The following is a 19,013-nucleotide window of genomic DNA, read 5'->3' as shown; positions in this document are numbered from 1 at the left end:
GTCTTGTGTTTTAAGTGGCTTGGTTTGTCACACGTCAGGTCCCAGCCTCCAACAGCAGCATGCTGACACGTGGGATTCTGAGGGGAGAGATTACGCACTTTATTACCAGTCGACTCATCCATCACCCTGAAGCCTGGGTATTAGCACTCCTGGCACGGGCAGAGGGCCTGCCTGGGAGAGGAAATTTAACAGGTGCGGCGCTTCTGCGTGACGGCTGGAGACTAGAAATTTGCCACAGCAAATGTGCAGCACTGTAGAAGCGAGCCAGTGCGAGGTGGCTGACTTTAGTAAGGAGCCTCTGTGTCAGGAGGCTCGGTATCTGTTACACCCCAGAAACTCAGGGCAAATGGCTTAGTGTGGTGTCTATTTAACAAATCAAAGCGGACTCTGGCTACCAGTCTCTCTCAGTCCCTCCTCTAGTACCTGTTACAGAGTCGCCCTGGATGGCATACCTGCGCCTACCCTAAAGCCTCCAGAATTCCCTTCCCCCAGCCGCTCCTTTCCTATATAACCCAGCCATTTTGGCTATGTGCCTTCTTGGGACTAATGCGCTCTCTTGGCTCCCGGTCCTCTCTCCTGTCCTTTCTTCTTTTTCTCTCCCTATCTCCCCCATCTCTCTCCACTCATGGCCCGGTTCAATTTGGACTCTTCCAGAAGCCTCTGACAATGCTCTCCCTCAATCTTAAGTTAGCAGGTCCCTAGGCAAGTGAAGGGTCTGTCTCACACTGCACTGTGCCCTTGGGTCAGCTCTGGGCCCCGTGTTGTACGCTGGCAACAGACATTGAGGTGTATGTCAGAAATGGAGGGGTATGTATAGGAAAAGAAAGTGAAAAAACAGGGGCAGGGAGTTATGACCCTCCAAACTACAAACTTTAAAAAAAAAAATCCCCGTGTTTCTGTGAATTCCCCCGAAGTGCCACGACAGGCCTTGTTTGGTTGGTTCAGTTTGGAATTGAGTTGAGTGCAGATATGGGGACTGTTCGCTTGTTTAGGGGATACTTTTTGAGAAGGCCTTCCCTTGAGGTCTAGGATGATCTCAAAAACATGTGTAGACCTGGCTAGCCTTGAACTCACAGCAATCCTCCTGCTTCGGACTCCTGAAGACTAGTATTGCAGGTGTAAGCCACCATACTTGGCTAATGGAAGAATTTTGTTGTTGGTGGTGGTGTTTCGTTGTTTGGGTTGTTTGTTTTGTGTTGTGTATCTGTGTGTGTGTGTGTGTGTGTGTGTGTCTGTGTGTGTGTCTGTGTGTGTGTGTGTCTGTGTCTATTTATCTACATGAGTACAGGTGCCCATGGCAACCAGACAAGGAAGAAGTCAGATCCCCTGGGGCTAGAGCCACAAACAGTTAAGAGTGTCTCAGTGTGGTTACTGGGAACTCAGTGTAGGCCCTCTCTGAGAGTAATACATGCTCTTAACCTCTGAACTCTCTCCAGCCCCTAAGGGAACAGTTTTAAGAGGTTTGTTTGTTTGTGTTGTTTTTTAGACAGAGACTCATTGTAGCTCTGGCCGGCTTTCAACTCACTATGAAACCAAAGATGACCTTGAACTCCTGATCCTTCTGTCTCCGCCTCCCCCCCCCCCACCACCACCACCTTTTGAGTGCTGGGAATGCTGATACGCACCAGCGAGAGAACCCAGGTCTGTCTGCAGTCTAGGCAGGTACTCCACCAACTGAGCTACAGCCTCAGCCCAAGAGTTGATCCCTTCACAAGGAAGAAAGTTAAAGCTTGGGAGCTTGCCCAAGAACCCACAAACTAGTCACTGAACTGAAGTGTAAAAAAAAAAATCTAGATTATTTTAGACCAGCAAGATGGCTCAGCAGGTAAAGGGGCTTGCCTTGAAGCCCAATGGCCCGAGTTCAAATCCAGGGACCCACATGGTGGACAAAAGAAGCTGGTTCCCCAAGTTCTCCTCTGAGCTCCATATATATTCTCTGTCTCTCTTACACACACACACACACACACACACACTAAACAGATAAATCTTCTACTCTAGATTTTTTAATCTAGGATATTCATTCTGACCCCAATTTATTAAGATGCTAAATGTAAACAGAGCCCCAGATCATGTGGCTGGGGACAGATGTACCATCTACCTGTTCACAGGTCCTCCGGCTGCTCCCACTGAGTCACTGTATCTACTCCATCTACAGAGTTACTAGTGGGGCCTGAGAAGCACGAGACCTGCAGAAACATCTTGGGCGTTTCTGAAGCAGTGCTGTCTACCCCACTTAGTCATTACGTCTAGTGTTTTTGCTGGCGCATTCGGTGCTGTCTTACTCAGAGTCTGCCACCTTCTCACTGCGCAGGCACCACAGTCACAGCTGTGACCTGCCTGATTCCCGTCGGGCCATCCTGATGTCCCCAGAAAGGTGCTGCTTCGTAATCATTGTTCTCCAAAGAAAGGGATGCCTCTGTAGCAGCAGTAGAATGGTGGGGTGAGTGTGTGTGTGTGTGTGTGTGTGTGTGTGTGTGTGTGTGTATACAATGCCTTAGGAACAACAGGTGAGGATGGCCTCTGGCTTTCACACTCATGTGTACATGCTTGCGTGCACACATATCAAAATAAAAAAACAAAAACGAATTAATGAAGTGGCGTGGGTTAAATTGCCTGGCTTAACCCAGGCAGTTCTAGGAAAGCTCAGATTTGCATCGGGCCTCCTGTGCCCACCGCCCCCCCCCCATTCCCTTAAAGAGCCTTATCCACCCTGTCCCTGGAAACAGACTGAAAACAGCTCTGAAATGCTTCCTGTCAGGTTGGGGAAGGAGCTCTCTCGACTCTGTTCGCCTGAGGCAGCCCTTGCTGTTTGCAGCTGCCGAGGGAGAAGGTCCTTATGGGGAAATGTGCAGTGCCTGGGCTTCTCCGAAAAAGCAGCCTTGGAGTGAACGCTTAGCCACCACCCTTTCATGTTGACCCTCACCCACCTGGCAAAGAGTGTGCACCTGGCTCGGAAGCATCCTGCTCGGGGCTCAGCATCCCTCTCTGTTTACATCCTCTGATCCTGACTGACACCTACCAGGCAAGGCAAGTGGTCCTGGGGACAGCCTTGCCACTACCAAACTTGGGGAAGTAGCAGACTACTGTGGCTCCCCCCCCCGACCCCTGTCACTGAAGTGACACTGTCCACCACATGCTGTTTCCAGGCCCTACCCCACAAATCAATATCCACAGTCACACAAGTCCGCTGTTTCTCCAACCCTCTTAAAAATGGACCGGTGTGAGCCATGATGTACCCTAATCATCTGCCGTCCACCTAAAAGCACCTTGTGGAATTAAGTTCAAGGAGTGGAGGAATTTCACAGGGTACAAAAAACCCAACTGTGTGGAATCTCCCATTGTAGAGCTACCCCTCTGCTCTTTGGATTAAATTTGGGGACAGACTTGTGCCCTCTTAACCAGTAAAAATAAAAAGTTTCTCTTTCTATTACTCTGTCTTTCCAAGAAGTACAATCCCATTGCAGTATTTAAAAAGTACCCACTTTAGCTTAGTAATGGAAACCCTGAAGAAGCTTCAGAGTTAGGCTTCCTTCCTTGGCCACCAAGTGAGAACTCCCTCATGAGTTCTCACTTCCCCAGCCTCCTCATCCTGTCCCACCATCTTCCCTCCCACCCCGTCCCCACCCCCACGTAAGGTCTCTCAGGGACAAAGTGGGGACAGGTCTAGGTCAAGAAGTGGGTAGCATTTGCCCCAGTAGAACTGACTCTGCTTACTGCCCAACTTCTGGGCTCCCCAGGTGACGACTGCCGGTTTTCTCTAGGGTTATCGGGGGTTCTCCCCAACCCTGCACCTCCCGTGCCCCTGTGTATCTCTCTCCTGTACTATGTCACCACTCGGCTTTCTCGGGTGAGTGGCTTGATTTCTTCCTGACCTGACTTTCCAGCTGCCTGTTGTCCCTATCGCCTCTGTGGGCAGCACTCTGCCTAGTAGTAGTGCCCTATTAGGCCCTAAGAGAAGCCCAGTCCTGGGAGCTCAGCTTCTGACTGCGAAGCCTGTACGGGTGTATCTAGCCATCATCAATGTGTAAGGGAAGTTCCCAGAGGAGGCAATGAGACTCAAGTGGTTTCCTGTAGGCCCCTACCTGACTAGGTGGAACTGCGAACAGACCCCTCCATAGCCACCTTCCTGCTCTCTCAGGTAGGTGATAGCTAGTAGCCGTTCATACGAGTCTCTTGTGCCTCTTATGCAGAGCCTTTAGAGGAGGGCTGGCTGCTCCTTTGAGGGACTCATTGGCTCTGGGTCTGCACTTAATGCCTAGAAGTCTTAACCATCACACCTACCCCCAGTGTCACCTTGACCAACTCACATTGCGAGGTTCCCTGGGGATGTGCACAGGATAGCCCCGTGCAGTAGCAGTTCTTTGTGAGAAAACAGCAGCCAACCTATGCCAAAGCCCTCAGCCTCAGGGATGGAGTCTTTAAGGCATACACTCCATCAGCCATCCACTAGTACTCTCTGTGAAGTCTACAGAAACATCCAACTTCCGGGGCTAGGGAGATGCTTAGTCGGTAGAACATTTGCTGAATGCATGCAATGAGACCTGAGTTCGGATGCCCAGCACTCCTGTCATAGCCTAGTGTGGTGACATTAGTCTGTAGAGCAAGTGCTGAGGGCTAGACACAGACAGGAAGATCCCAAAACTCATTGGCTAGCCATCCTGGCCAATCAGTGAACTCCATGTTCAGGTTCAGCCAAAGACCTCAAGAAACAAGGCAGATGACAACTAGGAAACACATCTGGGACCAACATCTGGCCTACACACACACACACACACACACACACACACACACAACTTGAATACACACACACACAACTTGAATAGTGCCCAGCATCCTTCCAACTTTGCTTGATGACAACTTTGTCTTTGTAAGTTAGTTTCTTGTTTTGCTGCCCTGGTGGAGCTGATAGCAGGCAGCGTGTGGAGGACTAGTTGGCACATGTGAGCCTTGATGGTCTGCTTCCAGCCTTCCCAGCCCCTTCTGCGAGCACAGTAATGTAGCTGGTAGGCTTTGCCACTGTAGGACTGTATTGGTCAAGGGACATCATGATCTATCAAGTGGCTACATCTACACTGGGGAGAAAGAAATGAGCTTTCCAGTTTGATGACCTTGTGCCCTCCTCCAAGCAAAAAGGGGTTCATGGCAAAGGGTTTTCTTGTTCTTACAAACGCACTAGCATCTCCCCAGGGCCCTTTAAGAGGCATGTGTTAGATGCAGAAAGCCCTGAAACACAGTGTTGGAAACACCTAGGTGGCTCAGCCTGAGATCAGCAGGGATGCAAGCAGTGGCTCAAGCTGGGCAGGGCAGTGCAAGCCTTCGTCATGCAAGGCTTCCCATTCATGGCTGGTTCCTTTATACCATCAAGGCTGTTGTTAGCACCACATTTAAAATACTGTTATATCAATTTCATGATCCTAGCACATGTCTAACAGGACTATGAAATGTCACGGTCACCTTTTCATAGGTACTGAGTTACAAAAGACAGGACTTGTCACCTTTCTAAACCACCTGTCAGCCAGGGTGTGTGTGTGTGTGTGTTGTATTTGCACATGCATGCAAAGGCGCACACAACTGTGTGTATCTGGAGGAAAGCAGGACCTCATGTGTCCTGCTCTATCATTTTTTACTTTATTTCCTCGAGGCAAGTTCTCTTACAGAACCTAAGGCTAGGCTAGCAGCCAGGAAGTCCCAGCAATCCTCCTGTCTCTGCTCCGCAGCCTCCAGTGCTGTTGCATAGTTGCATCTGGGCTTTCCATGAGGTCTGGGAATCTGAACTCAGGAGCTCATGCTTGTGTAGCGAACATTCTTACCCGCCGAGCCATCTTCCTAGCGCATCAATTTTATTGCAAGTGGCAGGTCATGAGGTGCCATACAGATGAGGAGAAAGCTCCAGGGGAAGGTCCAACCATGCCTGTAGCAGAGAACAGGAATGTTCTCAAGCAGAGAGGTGTGTGACACCCACGGCAGCCCAACGCCCAGAACATCACCATTTGCCAAAGAGAGCCATGTCATTTTCTGCATCAGTCTTCTTCCTGGCCTGAAGGATGAGTCAACTGAGGAACTACTCATCCTCCAGTTCTCGGTTTCGCCTCTCATCCAGCCCTAGGGAGCTCAGTGTTGCTTAGGTCGCAGTGACTTCCCCAAGCTTTAAGGTCTCACTTCCTCTTACCCCTCAAGCCATCGTCAGAACTAGCCCGGGAGCTCTGACAGCTGTCCGCTGCATCTCCCCTGTTCACCTGTCCTCCACTTCACGCCCCCATGCCTCCAGATGAGGTTTGGTAAATTTTCATTTTAATCACTTAGATCAGTTATTTTTAATGAGAATTTAAACTAAGCTAGAGACTCGGGTGCCTTAGGAAGGCTGCTGGTTGCTCATTTGAGGCCTCACAGAAACGTCTCTCGTGGTGGCTGTGAGGCGACGATGGAGATGCGCTTCGGTGCGTGCTCGGTGCCCGTCCTTCATACTGCATCTCAAGTCTAGGTGATGGGGCTTTTAGGAATAGATTATTTTCTTTGCCCTTGGAGAAGGAAAGTTTCTGGTGACCCACTTCTATACACACACACACACACACACACACACACACACACACACACACACCTACTCATTGCAGAAAAGGAACCCACTACAGACCAAAGTAACAACTGCACAAAATCACAGCTTGGGGAACCAGTGAGTTTTCACTGGGGTCACTAATGGGCGAATGGGTGAGGAGTTACTTAGATGAACAGGGATGACACAAAAGCAGCCACATCATAGAAAAGCTATCACCCCAACATCACCAGCAACATAGGAAAGCTGCAGCCCTTGCAGGCATCTCAACAGTCTTGAGAAATCTCTTCTCTGCAGCTGGGCTGGTCGGTCTCTGCCCCAGCCATTGTTTTCTGCTTGCGTAACTGCAGAGGGGTCTTTGTGAGCCATGTGATGGACAGGCATGTGGAGCCTGGGTATGCTGATCTGTGCTTGTAACCCCAGCCCTGGAGAGGGGGGACAAGAGGCTCCCCTGAAACCTAACCAAATCAGCAAGCCCTAGGTCAGTGAGAGACACTCTCAAAACACAAGGTGGCATCTGAGGAACAGCATGCAAAGTTGACCTCTGGCTTCCACGCATGTATACACACACACACACACACATATACACACTCACACACAAATTGTAACACTTTTTGTTGTTATAACAAACTATTTGATGCTGGGAGGTCTGAGCACATGGTTATCATCTGCTCAGGGTCTGGCAAGGATCTCTAGATGCATCATAATAAGGTGAGGGGCCGCATGCAGGCAAACAGAACAAGTGTGCTAGCTCGGGTTGTTCTGGCTCTTTCATAAAGCCATTATTCCATCCTGAGGGTCACCCCCAGCCCCTCAGACTTCATCTAGGCCTAATTACTTCCCTAAGGTCCACCTCCAGACACCACCGATAATGTGAATTTCCAAAGCATGAACTATGGGTAGACCTATTAAATCATAGCTGACATCCAGATGCTACCCAGATTTACAGATGTTACGATCTGGTGGTATTTTACTGTAGCAATTATACATTACAGTTATTACTCAGGCCGCTTCCACCCCTGCAACCCATCACTCCCCAGTACCCAGCATCTGGAGGTTAATTTATATCATGCCCACGCAAACTTATGGACTTGAACTAAAAACACCCACATGCATAAACACTATCCATGTGCCTAACATTGCTTCCCATGGTTACTTCCCACCCCCCACCCCCCCCAAAGGGAGGCATAGCAGTTATTTTGTAGTGAGGCCTGACACTAGTCCTTCCTTGACATTTCAGACCCATCGAGCCACAGGGAGGTCTGATAAGATGTAATGGCTCAGTCAATAATGTACTTGGCCACATAAGCAAGAGGACCTGAATCTGATTCCCAGAGCCCACTTTAAAAATCTAGGGACAGTGCCACCCAGTTATAATTCCAGGACAAGGGGAGATGGAGCTAGGAGAACTCCTGAGGTGTGACCAGTCCAGCTAGCTCAATCAGCAGCCTCAGGCCAATGAGATACCCTACCTCAGAAATCAAGGTGGGTTATACATTTATAAACACACACACACACACACACACACACACACACACACACACACACACGCTGCTGCTGCTGCTGCTGCTGCTGCTGCTGCTGCTGCTGCTGCTTGTATTAATTCCAGCACATTTCAGTTGAGCAGGGATGAGAGCTTTGAAACAGGGACTCAGGGTGGGCTCAGACATGTGCCCCTAATCTCTCCCTCAAGCACCCAGCTGCTGACTAGGGAGGAGTCTGATGTGTGTACTGGCCAAGGGTGACAGAGGGTATAAGCACAATATATATGAACCTGGTGAAAGTTCACAGGACACCGGTGCCACTCACTGAGGTCAGGAGTAGGTGAGGGACCCTGGTAGAGCAAGCCAACTCATCCTGTCTTTAAAACCTGTTGAGTTCAAAGAAGCCACATTGTAGCTGGTGGGAAAAGTTCAAAAGGCAAGTGGCTGCTCCCAAGTTCACACCCGAAATTTGAACTAGAAAAATATTTCCTCAGGTTCCCGTGGCATCAAGTGGGCTTTCATTTGGGGAGCTACTGTGGCTTGAATTCAAGATTTCCCCGATCTCATAGGTTTGCTTGGCCCCCAGCTGGTGGCATTCTGGGACAATCATGGAACCTTTTGTTAGGTGGAGCCTAGTTGGAGAAAGTGTGTCACCAGAGTAAGCCCTGTAGAGTTACAACCCAGCCCAACTTGCTGCTCTCTCTGATTCTTGACTGACTGGAGACAGTGTGACCCGCTGCCTCCCACTCCTGCCATCTTGCCTTCCCCCTGGTGACAGACAATATACCCTCAAATTATGAGCCAAAATCAACTCCTCTTTGCTTAAGTTGCTTTTTGTCAGCTCCTTGGTCTCAGCAGGGAGCTGTCTGAGAGCAGCTCCATTTGGAGCTCTGTCTCCCAGATTTCTACAAAACTACCCTAAGATGTATGGCTACGATGAGATCCCAACTCCTCTCACCATAATTGCTTCCGAAGGGTCTACCTTCAGATACCATGAACACGTGGCTTTCCAAAGCATGAACTATTGGTAGATACGCTAACGCATAGCGTGATGGAGAGATGTTTGTGTGTGACTACGCTGTGGCAGAGACAGGTGGCGTTTTCTGTCATGTGGGCTTCAAAGGTTAGTTCTGCCGGAAACATTACCCCCTCTGATCACCTGCTGGCATTTCCTCAGAGGCTCTAAATTCTCTCTGAAGGACTCCTCAGACTTCATCACACGCAAGTGCCCTCCCAGACTGTTGAGCTTTTCCATCGTTTCCTCCTTGCCTAAGCCTTCCTGCTTGGAACACTTCAAAGAGCCCCAGCCTCTCCCGGGGCTGATCACAGCACATGTGTGACCTTGTAGACGCTTCCTTTCCCAGGCATTTGTCGGGGATCCTGATCGTGAATCTGTCTGCAGGGAAGGGCTTCAGACTCAAATGAAACCACGCGGGCAAGAGTGCTGTGTAATAGTCTCAGGACAAGGGTGGCACACAGCCTTAGACCAGCTTCATTTGCGTTCAAGTCCACTTCTCTACACTCTGGGCTGCTAGGGACACACACACACACACACACACACACACACACACACACACACTCACATACACACTCTCTCTCACTCACACACACACACACTCACACACACTCACACACACTCCAAGCTCCTTAACAGTCTTTGGCCACAAACTGGCTATTATTAGATTTTCCCCAATGTGGGGAGAAAATAAAAAATAAAAAAATAAAAAGACACTCAGAATGGGAAAATGTGTGTCCTACTTTGCCACAACTGGAAACTATTACAGAGCTTGAATCCTTCAAATTAAAAAGGGAAGGAGCGAGGCATGCCATGCAAAACCCATTCATACAACTTAATCACAGGGAAACATGGCGGGCAAGCGGAAGTGAGCTTGCTTCCTCGGCCCAGGTGGCTTCGGTTTTGGAACCTGAAAGTCTGTGCCTGCAGATGCAGGGCCTTTGCCTTGGCTTCTGATAAACAGTCTGAGTGCTTCCCCTCCACTGCTTCAGAGCCCCTCAAAGTCCCCACTTAACCCCGCTGCCTCCTTTGGCTCACCTGGGTCTTCTCAGCTCTCCAGCTGCCAGGCGCATCAGTACATACCATGAGAGACCCGCCTCTTCCCCGGCCTCAGAATGAAGTGGGCTGCTGATCCGACAGCAGGAGTTAATCATCCCTTGAAATACTGGCAAGCAGGGGATGTTTGTATTCCCTGGAGACAGCTTAACAACTCTGGATAAATATTCCAGTCCAACTGACTCCCTTCATCCCTGCCCCACCACACACAAACTTCCTTCCCAAAAAACAGGGTGAGCCAAAAGCAATGCACTGGGTCCCTAGTGATTCCCAGATAAGGAGGATACTTCCAAACACTTGGCCATGACTATTGTTATTCGGGTGTGTGTGTGTGTGTGTGTGTGTGTGTGTGTGTGTGTGTGTGTGTGTGTGTGTGTTTTCATATATGGTAAAATAATAATGGTAATATAATATACGTAAACATGGTTCTTTATATGCTAGTACACTCACACACGTGCACACTGAGTCCTGATTACAGACACATGCAGTAGCAGTATGACTGTTTCTGCCTTCACGATCCAGACAGATTCCTATTTTCATGTATGTATGTGTCTCTGCAGTATGCTTGCCATGTATGCGGGTTTGCATGATGTGGGTACACTTTATCAGTACCTATACATATGCATGTGTGGGGGAGGGTACATATGAAGGCCAAAGGTCAGTATTAGTATCTTCCTTGGTCACTCTTCACCTTAGGTATAGAGAAAGTCTTTCACTTGAACCCAGAGATCACTGATTTAGCTCATCTAGGTAGCCATATTACTCTAGGGAGCCTTTGTCTCTGCTTTCCCAGCACCATGATTACAGGCAGGCTGCCATGCTTCTAGTCCTGGGCCAGACTGCTTTTAAAATAAATCTCAGTATGGGCATGTCACACGTCTAAGATCTGAGCGTGAACCATTTCTACCTCTGTGCCCTGCGGCTCTTACAGGAGGTTCTGCCCTACCAAGCAGGTCCTTCCACTGACGCGCTTTCTGCTAATGTCCCCTCTCCAGAATAAGAAAATCTACCTGGATATCATACACACGTACATGGAAGTACACGCCACTGTTTACGGCTCCAGCACGAAGAACATCCCCAGTTACGTGAAAAATCACGGCATTCTCAGTGGGCGTGACCTGCAGTTCCTGCTCCGGGAAACCAAGGTAACTTCCTAGCAGATTCAAGAGCACTCACATGGTTTATGGGTCTGTTTCCCCTGCCATTGGGAATGGGAGTCTTTCATGACTTCTTTTCAATGGTGCAATAGAACTTTAGGCACTAGGTTAGGGCTGTAGTTTAGGGTTTGCCCAGCACCACTTGAAACCAGATGCTCAGTAGTAATGTGGTATCTGAAGTTTTAATAACTGTTTGTTGAAATAATGCACTTAATGATTCCACAGACACATCAGCTTGGGTTAGCCTAGCTATAAGGTTTTCTGGATGTGTATGTATACCTATATGCTTTACAATTAAAAACCTTTACATGTGTTCTTGTGTTTCAAATGTATCTGCATATTGGCTCTAAAGGAGAAAACTCCGTGCTGGATATGTGTCTGCCTGTACTCTCAGCACTTAAGATTCAGAGGCAGGCGGATCAGGAGTTCAAAGTCATCCTCAGATATGTAGGGGATTTGTTGCCAGCCTAGGATATAGGATATATGAGACCCTGTCCAAGCTTTAAGCAATAACCAGGCAGTGGCATTCTAGTGCAGCTATTAGGGAAGAAAGTTAAATTATGGCTACTGTGAGTTTATTCATTGATTTTGTTCAAAATATGTCTTTTTGCAATTGAAAGTTAGTTTACACACACACACACACACACACACAAACACACACATACACATACACACTAGAGTTAAGTGGTAGTATTTGCCTGACATGCTCAAGGCTTTGGGTTCTTTTCCCTGAATCCCAAGAAATGACAGTTCACAAATCCTGTTTATGGAGGATTTTTCTTGTGCTGAGCATCCAGAGAGGAGTAGAAAGGTAAAGCCCTGCCGTGCTCCAGGGTGACCTTCTGATAGGGTAACAGAGGCCCAGGAGGCCACTGTGGCACAAGGAACCAGGTGCCTGACATGCTGTCCTCACACCCTCAGATGAGGACAAAGTGTCACCAGCTCAAGGAACCCTGGAGGGGAGTACAGAAGACCTGTGAGATGGCTGGGGTGTGGAAGCACTGGCATTCAGGAAGCCAGGGTGCCAGTGGCATCTTCAGGAGAGAATTAAACCCAATATAACTATCCTCTGTGTTAGAATGTGCCATTTGATAAGGAAATGGGCTCTGACTGTCACAGATATGGTCTAAACCCTACAGCGTAGGTGGTTGGACAACCACTGAGGGTTATTTATTTGTAGGTGAGTATATGTTTATACATGAGTGTATATGTGTGTGTGCATATGTATGTGCATCCATGTGGAGGCCAGAGGTCAATCTCGGACATCATTCCTCAGGTACCATCGACCTTGTGGGTTTTTTTTTCACATGTATGCATGTGTTCCTGACTGTTACATGTGCACCATGTGCATGCAGGACCCTGAGGTCCTGTGAGTCAGACCTCACAATGTGGGTGCCAGGAGTTGACCCAGGTCCTCTACAAAAACAGTAAGAACTCTTTTTTTTTTTTAACTGCTGAGCTGTCTCTCCAACCCACCCCTTGAATGTTGCTTGCTTGCTAGGCTGGCTGGCTGGTGAGCACAGGAATTCTGCCTGCCTCTGCTTCCCCCCCCCCCACACACACTCACACACACATACACACACACACACTCACACACACACACACACACACACACACACACACAGTTTTTATTTTGTTTCTTTACTTTTCTGTTTGTTTTTAGTTTTGAGACAGGGTCTTTCTACATAGCCCTGGCTGTCCTGGGATTTACTATGTAAACTCGGCTAGCTTTGAACTCACAGAGATCCCCCTTCCTCTGCCTCTTGAGTGTTGAGATTGAAGGTATATGGCACCAGGCTGGGCCATACAAAGACTTTTAAAAGATGGGGTGGGTGGGAGCCAGCAATCCGCCTCAGCAGGGGAGGGCGCTTGCTCCTTATACCTGAGGAGCTGAGATGAATTCCCCAGAACCCACAAAAAACGTGGAAAGAAAATGAAGTGAACTAAATCCCCTAAACTGTCCTCTGGCCACCACTTACATGCCGTGGCATGAGTGCAACCTCACTCGTGCACACACATCACACACACACACACACACACACACACACACACACACACACACACCATAGTGCAAAGTCATCTTATGAACAAAGTTCATGACCATTCATGAGTTCAGAGGATAACTATCTGATTTTTGTCTGCGTTTCTCATCCTGTAAACACAACTGATGCTTTTTGCCTCCAAGTCATTTGTGTGATTCCAGGGATAAAATATTTTGATAACCTTTTTTTTTTTAACTCTTTCACCAAGAATTGGGCTTCTTTATCCTGCCCCCCCCCCCCCCCCGAGGACTTTCATTCCTTAAAAGGTCGCCTGCCGTCTTATGATTGCTCGCGGCTCTGTGAGTGAAGAGTGCCCCAGTTTCACTGTTCTCTTCCTGTCATTTTCTTTCTTAGTTTGACATTTTTGAGTCATCAACATGTCCGGGCCCCTTCGCAGCAGCAATTCTATTTTCTGCCATTTGCCTCATTTTACTTTTCTTCGGTGAGACCCCACGGAAAGTTCAAGTTCCTTTAAAATAACACCAGGGCAGCGCTTGTTTCACAGTGTGTCATTACTGGCTCACACGCTCCTATTAGCCCGACCTTGTGAACATCTTCCTCAGCCTGGCAGATTTTAAAAGAACCCTCATTTGCTTACCATCCATTTACCTTGTCAGAGAATGGGAAATGGGCCAAAATTGAGGTCTATCCTGTTGGAGGAATAAAAAAAAAAAAAAGCCTCTGAAACCCAGCTATGATGTTAGAGTAAGCCAAACAGCCAAGAGTGCAGCTTGGTTTTTGAGGACGAGAAGCCCACGCTCGTGTGTGTGTGTGTGTGTGTGTGTGTGTGTGTGTGTGTGTGTGTGTGTGTAGTATATATTATATATAAACACCTTTATTTAATACATAAACATAATATATAAATATATAATATATAACTATATATTTAAGAATATATATCCTTATTATATAATATAGTATCCTTTATATGTGTATGTACATATATACATGCATATATGTGATATATATGTGCATACATACATGTGAGATATATTATATATAATATATACATATATGTATATATGTATGTATATGTATGTATGTAGGTATATATATACACACACACATATATTCTCTTGGGGGGAAACTAACAGGCATTGGAACTGGAGAAATGTCTCATTGGTTAAGAGCACATACTGCTCTTACAAAGGACCAGGGCTCAGTTCTCAGCACCTGTATCAGGCACAACCACCTCTAACTCCACTTCCAGAGGGCTCTGTGTCCTCTTATGGCCTCTGGATGAACTGTAAGCGTATACGGTGTAGAGATAAACACACATACACATAAACTTTTAAAGTAATGAATTAATTTAAAAGGAACTTATGATGATGCTCCAGATGGAACTATTTAGCTCCTGTTTCTCTGATAAAAATATATTTGGGATGAAGAGGCAACTTTCCTGTTAAAAGTACATGCTGCTTTCCGGATGCCCCAAGTTCTGTTCCCGGCACCCACACTGGGCCACTCACACCCACCTGTAACTCCAGCTCCAAAGGACCAGATGCCTGTGGCCTCCATGGTCACTTCCACTCATGAGAAAGCACACGACACAACGCGCACACACCACACACTGCTACGTTTAAAATACAGATACGTCTTAAAGAATATATTAAACCACCCTACGTGGAATGATGACTCAAATTGTGGGCTAACATGAGGAACATGGGGTGGTGTACGGCCAAGCCTCCCTTTACATTGAGAGTCTAAAATCAATCATGAGTTTGGAAATGTGATACAGGCTGACTGCAACCACATCCTTTCCCACTTCTCACTCCTCCCGTACCTCTGAGCAACTTTAAAGCAATTTATTCCCGTCTACGTTGGAAGTGGAGAACAGGAGCTGCCAAGGAGACATGTCTATAAAAATGAACAGACTATCCTCGGGCTCAGCTAAAGAAAGGGGCAAACCTGGTCTCCTCTCGCCAAGATCTTCAGAGATGGAGAGGAATGGCTGGTGTTCGGTCACTTTGGGGCTCGCTGTTGCCGTTAGTGAAGTTTGGGGTTGTTTTGGTTTTGGCTCCTTCGGGATTGGGGTTGACCCCAGTGCCCTAGTGCATGCTAGGACAGGCATGCCATCACTAAGCTGCCTCCCCAGCCCCAAGGCCGTCTCTGAAACTCCACAGCTAGCCCACAGCACGGTTTGCTCTGTAGATCTCTGTCTGCGCATGCCATCTGTTGCCCTGGTCTTCAAAGACAGAGGGATGCTGGTACATGAACACTGGGGCCTTAAGTGCTGGGAAACTGCTATGCTCCAGAAGCTTCCTCTCACAGAGCTCTTCATTTTGATAAACTACTTATTTACCTGAAAACCAGACAGGTCATCTGGTCTGTCGAGCTCCGGAAGAGGAGTAGGGGGCCTGCGCACCGTGATCCACTAGGGTGGCGTTTTTTACATTCCGGTTTAATTCTCCCTCTCCATTCCCATGGCTTTTCTTCACCTTCGCAGTTTCCGTTTGTTTGCTGGGGCAGGGTCTCGTGGAGCCCAGGCTGGCCTCAAGCTTACCATGTAGGCAAAGAGGAACTCGACCTTCCAGTCCTCCTGCCTCCTCCACCTTCCGAGTACAGGGATCACCAGTGTGGTGGTGGGGTTCAAGCCTGGGGCCTCGTGCCCACTGGGCAAGCACTCTGCTAACTGAACAAAATAGCATGAGCCTACCTTCCTAGGCTTAACTTCATTTGCCTTGCCCACCTTCCCTTGGGCAGTTCTTATTCATGGACCATAATGAACAACGTATTAACATGCCATTTCTAATGGAAGGGTGTCTGGCCCTCTACTCTCTAGCCAAACTAAGTAGTTTCCTTTCTGTGGTCAAGGATAGATTCTAACTGTAACCCAGCAGGGGGAGTTGCTGTTCATACTCTCCCTTTCCATGCACCCCCACACACATGCCTCCCCCACAACTCCCCCCCACACATCTTTCCTCCCTCCATGCCTTGGGGGGCCCATGATAACCCTAGTTCTTCACCAAGTCATCTCAGCTAGGTGCCTCAACATCTGTGGCCAACATGGAGCGTGTGCCTCACCCAACAGGCCCACCTTTGTGCCTAACTGCCGCCCTGAAACATTGCTGAAGATCCCGCCCTAAGCCCCGGCTATCTCTCTGGGTCTTCCCCCCAGGTCTGGCTGGGTTTCATTTTTGTTGCTGTGACAAAAATACTCTTGACGAAAGAGGTTTATTTCAGCTTGCGGTTCCAGTTATATAACCCACCAGTGCAGGGAAGTTACAGTAGCAAGAGGTTAAAACAGCTAGCCATAGCGCATCTACAAGTCGAGAACAGGAAACAAAAACATCACATTCAGTTACTTGCTCGTTTGTTCTCAGCTCCATTTCTCCACTTCTGTACGTTTCAGGATCCCTGCCTAGGGAACGGTGCTGCCCACAGTGGGCTGGGTCTCTCTTTATCAATTAACTTAATTAAGACAGTGCCCTACCGGCATGCCCATAGACTAACCCAATTTGGACGTCAACCCGGCACTTCCTAAACGTCTTAGCCAAAAGATTTATTTGTAATCAAACTCTCAAGTGGCCCAAGCATTCTACCTAACCAGGCGTCTTAGTTCTGTCTCTTTTTGCTGTGATAAAATATCCAACAGAAGAAATTTAAGGGTTGTGGCCCACCGTTGCGGGGAAGTCAAGGCAATATAGTCAGCACAGAAAAATAATATAATGAATGCTTGCTTGTGCTCAGATTTCTCTGCACAGACACAGTCCTGGATGCCGAGGGAACGATGCAACCCACAGTGGATGGGTCCTTCATATCAGTTGACGTAATCAAGGTCATCCCCTACAGGCCACCCTACTCTATGGACAGCCCCTCGTTGAGACTTTCCTCCCTGGTGACAGGTTGTATCAAAAGTGACAAAGCTAGCCATCACACCAGGGATGAGGTTCCATCAGCTCTAAAGCCAGAGGGTGCAGAGGAGCTTTCAGGTTCTCACGAGTGTCTTCCCCGTGTCTGAAAATCAGAAAACCACACTGCTCCTGGGCTACAACCCGGGTCAGTTAGCAGAGATTACCTAAAAATTGCTCACTTCCCATCTCCAGGTCAATGAATTGACGCCATGCATTGTAATACATTTGAGTTGGTACTGGGGCTTTCAAATGACAAAAATGTGGGGCCTTTCAAGTTTGGCGCTGGTGTCTGTGGTCTGGCTTGTTTCATCCTTGGCACTAACATTGCTGGGAGACGACGGCGGGAGTCTGCTCAGGGAACCCAGTTTTCAGGATGAGCCAGTTTACTGGCCAGTCGGGCCAGTTGGTAATGTTGAAACAGGTTTGATAGATAGGTCCTGTTGTCATTGGCCATCAAAGCTCCTCCCCAGGCAGCCCAAACAGCTGCGATTAGAGGTTTTGGGGCCCAAGAGAGGGCAGAGACACCTGGATGAAGAGCTCAGGCACTGTTGACCTTCTTCAGCATCAGCAGTGTGAGAAGCGGGGCCCTGCAAGCTGAACAGAATCATCTCCCATCGGGATAAAGAAACTGCTTCCGCTCTTTCTAGTTCTAGTTTCACTCCGTCGCTGTGATAAAAACCTGCACGAAAGGCTGCCTGGGGAATCTTAGGGGAGAAAGGGCTTCTTCGGCTTACAATTCTAGGTTATAATGCATCACTGCAGAGAAGTTGAAGACCTCAGAGCAGCTGGTCCCATTGTATCTGTTGAGCTTTAAATGCAAAATATGCCCCCAGAAGCTCCAGTGGTTGAGATGTTAGAGACTGTGAAGGAACCTTTAGGGTGTGGAGCCTCACTGGAGGATATATCACTTCCTGGCCCACTTCCTGATCCCCCACCACCACCTCTCTCTCTCTCTCCCTCCCTCCCTTCCTTCCTCCCTCACACACACATATACACACACTCACACACACACACAAACAGACATACATACACTGGCCTCACAACCTGCTATGTATGTGTGTACGTATATACATACATACATATGTGCGTGTATGTGTGTGTGTTTATTCTGTCTGTGTGTGCATGTGTCTGTCTGTTTCCTTATGAAAATGAAAACGGGTCTGTCTGCTTCCTGACGGCCAGGCCATCCTCACACTCCTGCCGCCATGTTTTCCCTATTGCGATAGGCTACGCCCCTCTCTGGTGCAAGTCAAATCTTCTTCCCTAGCTTGCTTTTTCTCAGGGTGTTCTATCACAGATCCGAAGGGTAAGAAATACAGCATCCAGGAGCAGAGACACAATAAATGTGTGTATGCCTAGTGCTCCGCTGGCTTTATAAATGCACTTGTGCCTAGTGCTCCGCTGGCTTTAAAAATGTGCATGTGCCTAATACTCCGATAGCTTTATAAATGCGCATGTGCCTAGTGTTCCTCTGCTGCCTGTATAAATGCACGTGTGCCTAGTGCTCCCCGCTGGCTTTATAAATGCGCGTGTGCCTAGTGCTCCGCTGGCTCTCTCCATTTGTGCACACTCCAGATCCAAACCCAGGAAATGATGCCACCCACGCTTAGGCTAGATCTTACCACGTCAATTAAGGAAACCAAGACAGCCTCCCCAACCCCCCCTCTCCCGCCATAGACATACCCACAGTCTGTTCTATACAATCTTCCTGGGTAATTCTAGCTTGTGCCAAGGTGGCAATTAAAACTGACCATCATACCCAAGCATTGTAGAGATTCTTTGGTAAAGATATGACGGGGATAGCTATTCCTAGACATAGCTCGCTACCCTGCTACTGTATCAAGAGCAAACAGGA

General features: G+C 48.2%; 1 protein-coding gene across 2 annotated transcripts in view; it reads left to right on the top strand.

The window, feature by feature from the left end:
• The window catches only part of MGAT5 (alpha-1,6-mannosylglycoprotein 6-beta-N-acetylglucosaminyltransferase), a 280,628-nt gene that overhangs the window by 227,958 nt on the left and 33,657 nt on the right, over positions 1 to 19,013 (top strand). For both annotated transcript variants that reach the window (XM_084785708.1, XM_084785707.1), the window contains exon 13: positions 11,101 to 11,250. In XM_084785708.1, coding sequence (XP_084641834.1) covers positions 11,101 to 11,250 — 150 coding nt within the window. The remainder of the gene's footprint in view (positions 1 to 11,100; positions 11,251 to 19,013) is intronic.

This window comes from Acomys minous (genome assembly GCF_964271855.1).
Source record: "Acomys minous genome assembly, chromosome: 1".
Classification (NCBI taxonomy): Eukaryota; Metazoa; Chordata; class Mammalia; order Rodentia; family Muridae; genus Acomys; species Acomys minous.
The sequence above is the reverse complement of the archived record's forward strand: the minus strand, read 5'-3'. Positions and strand labels throughout refer to the sequence as shown.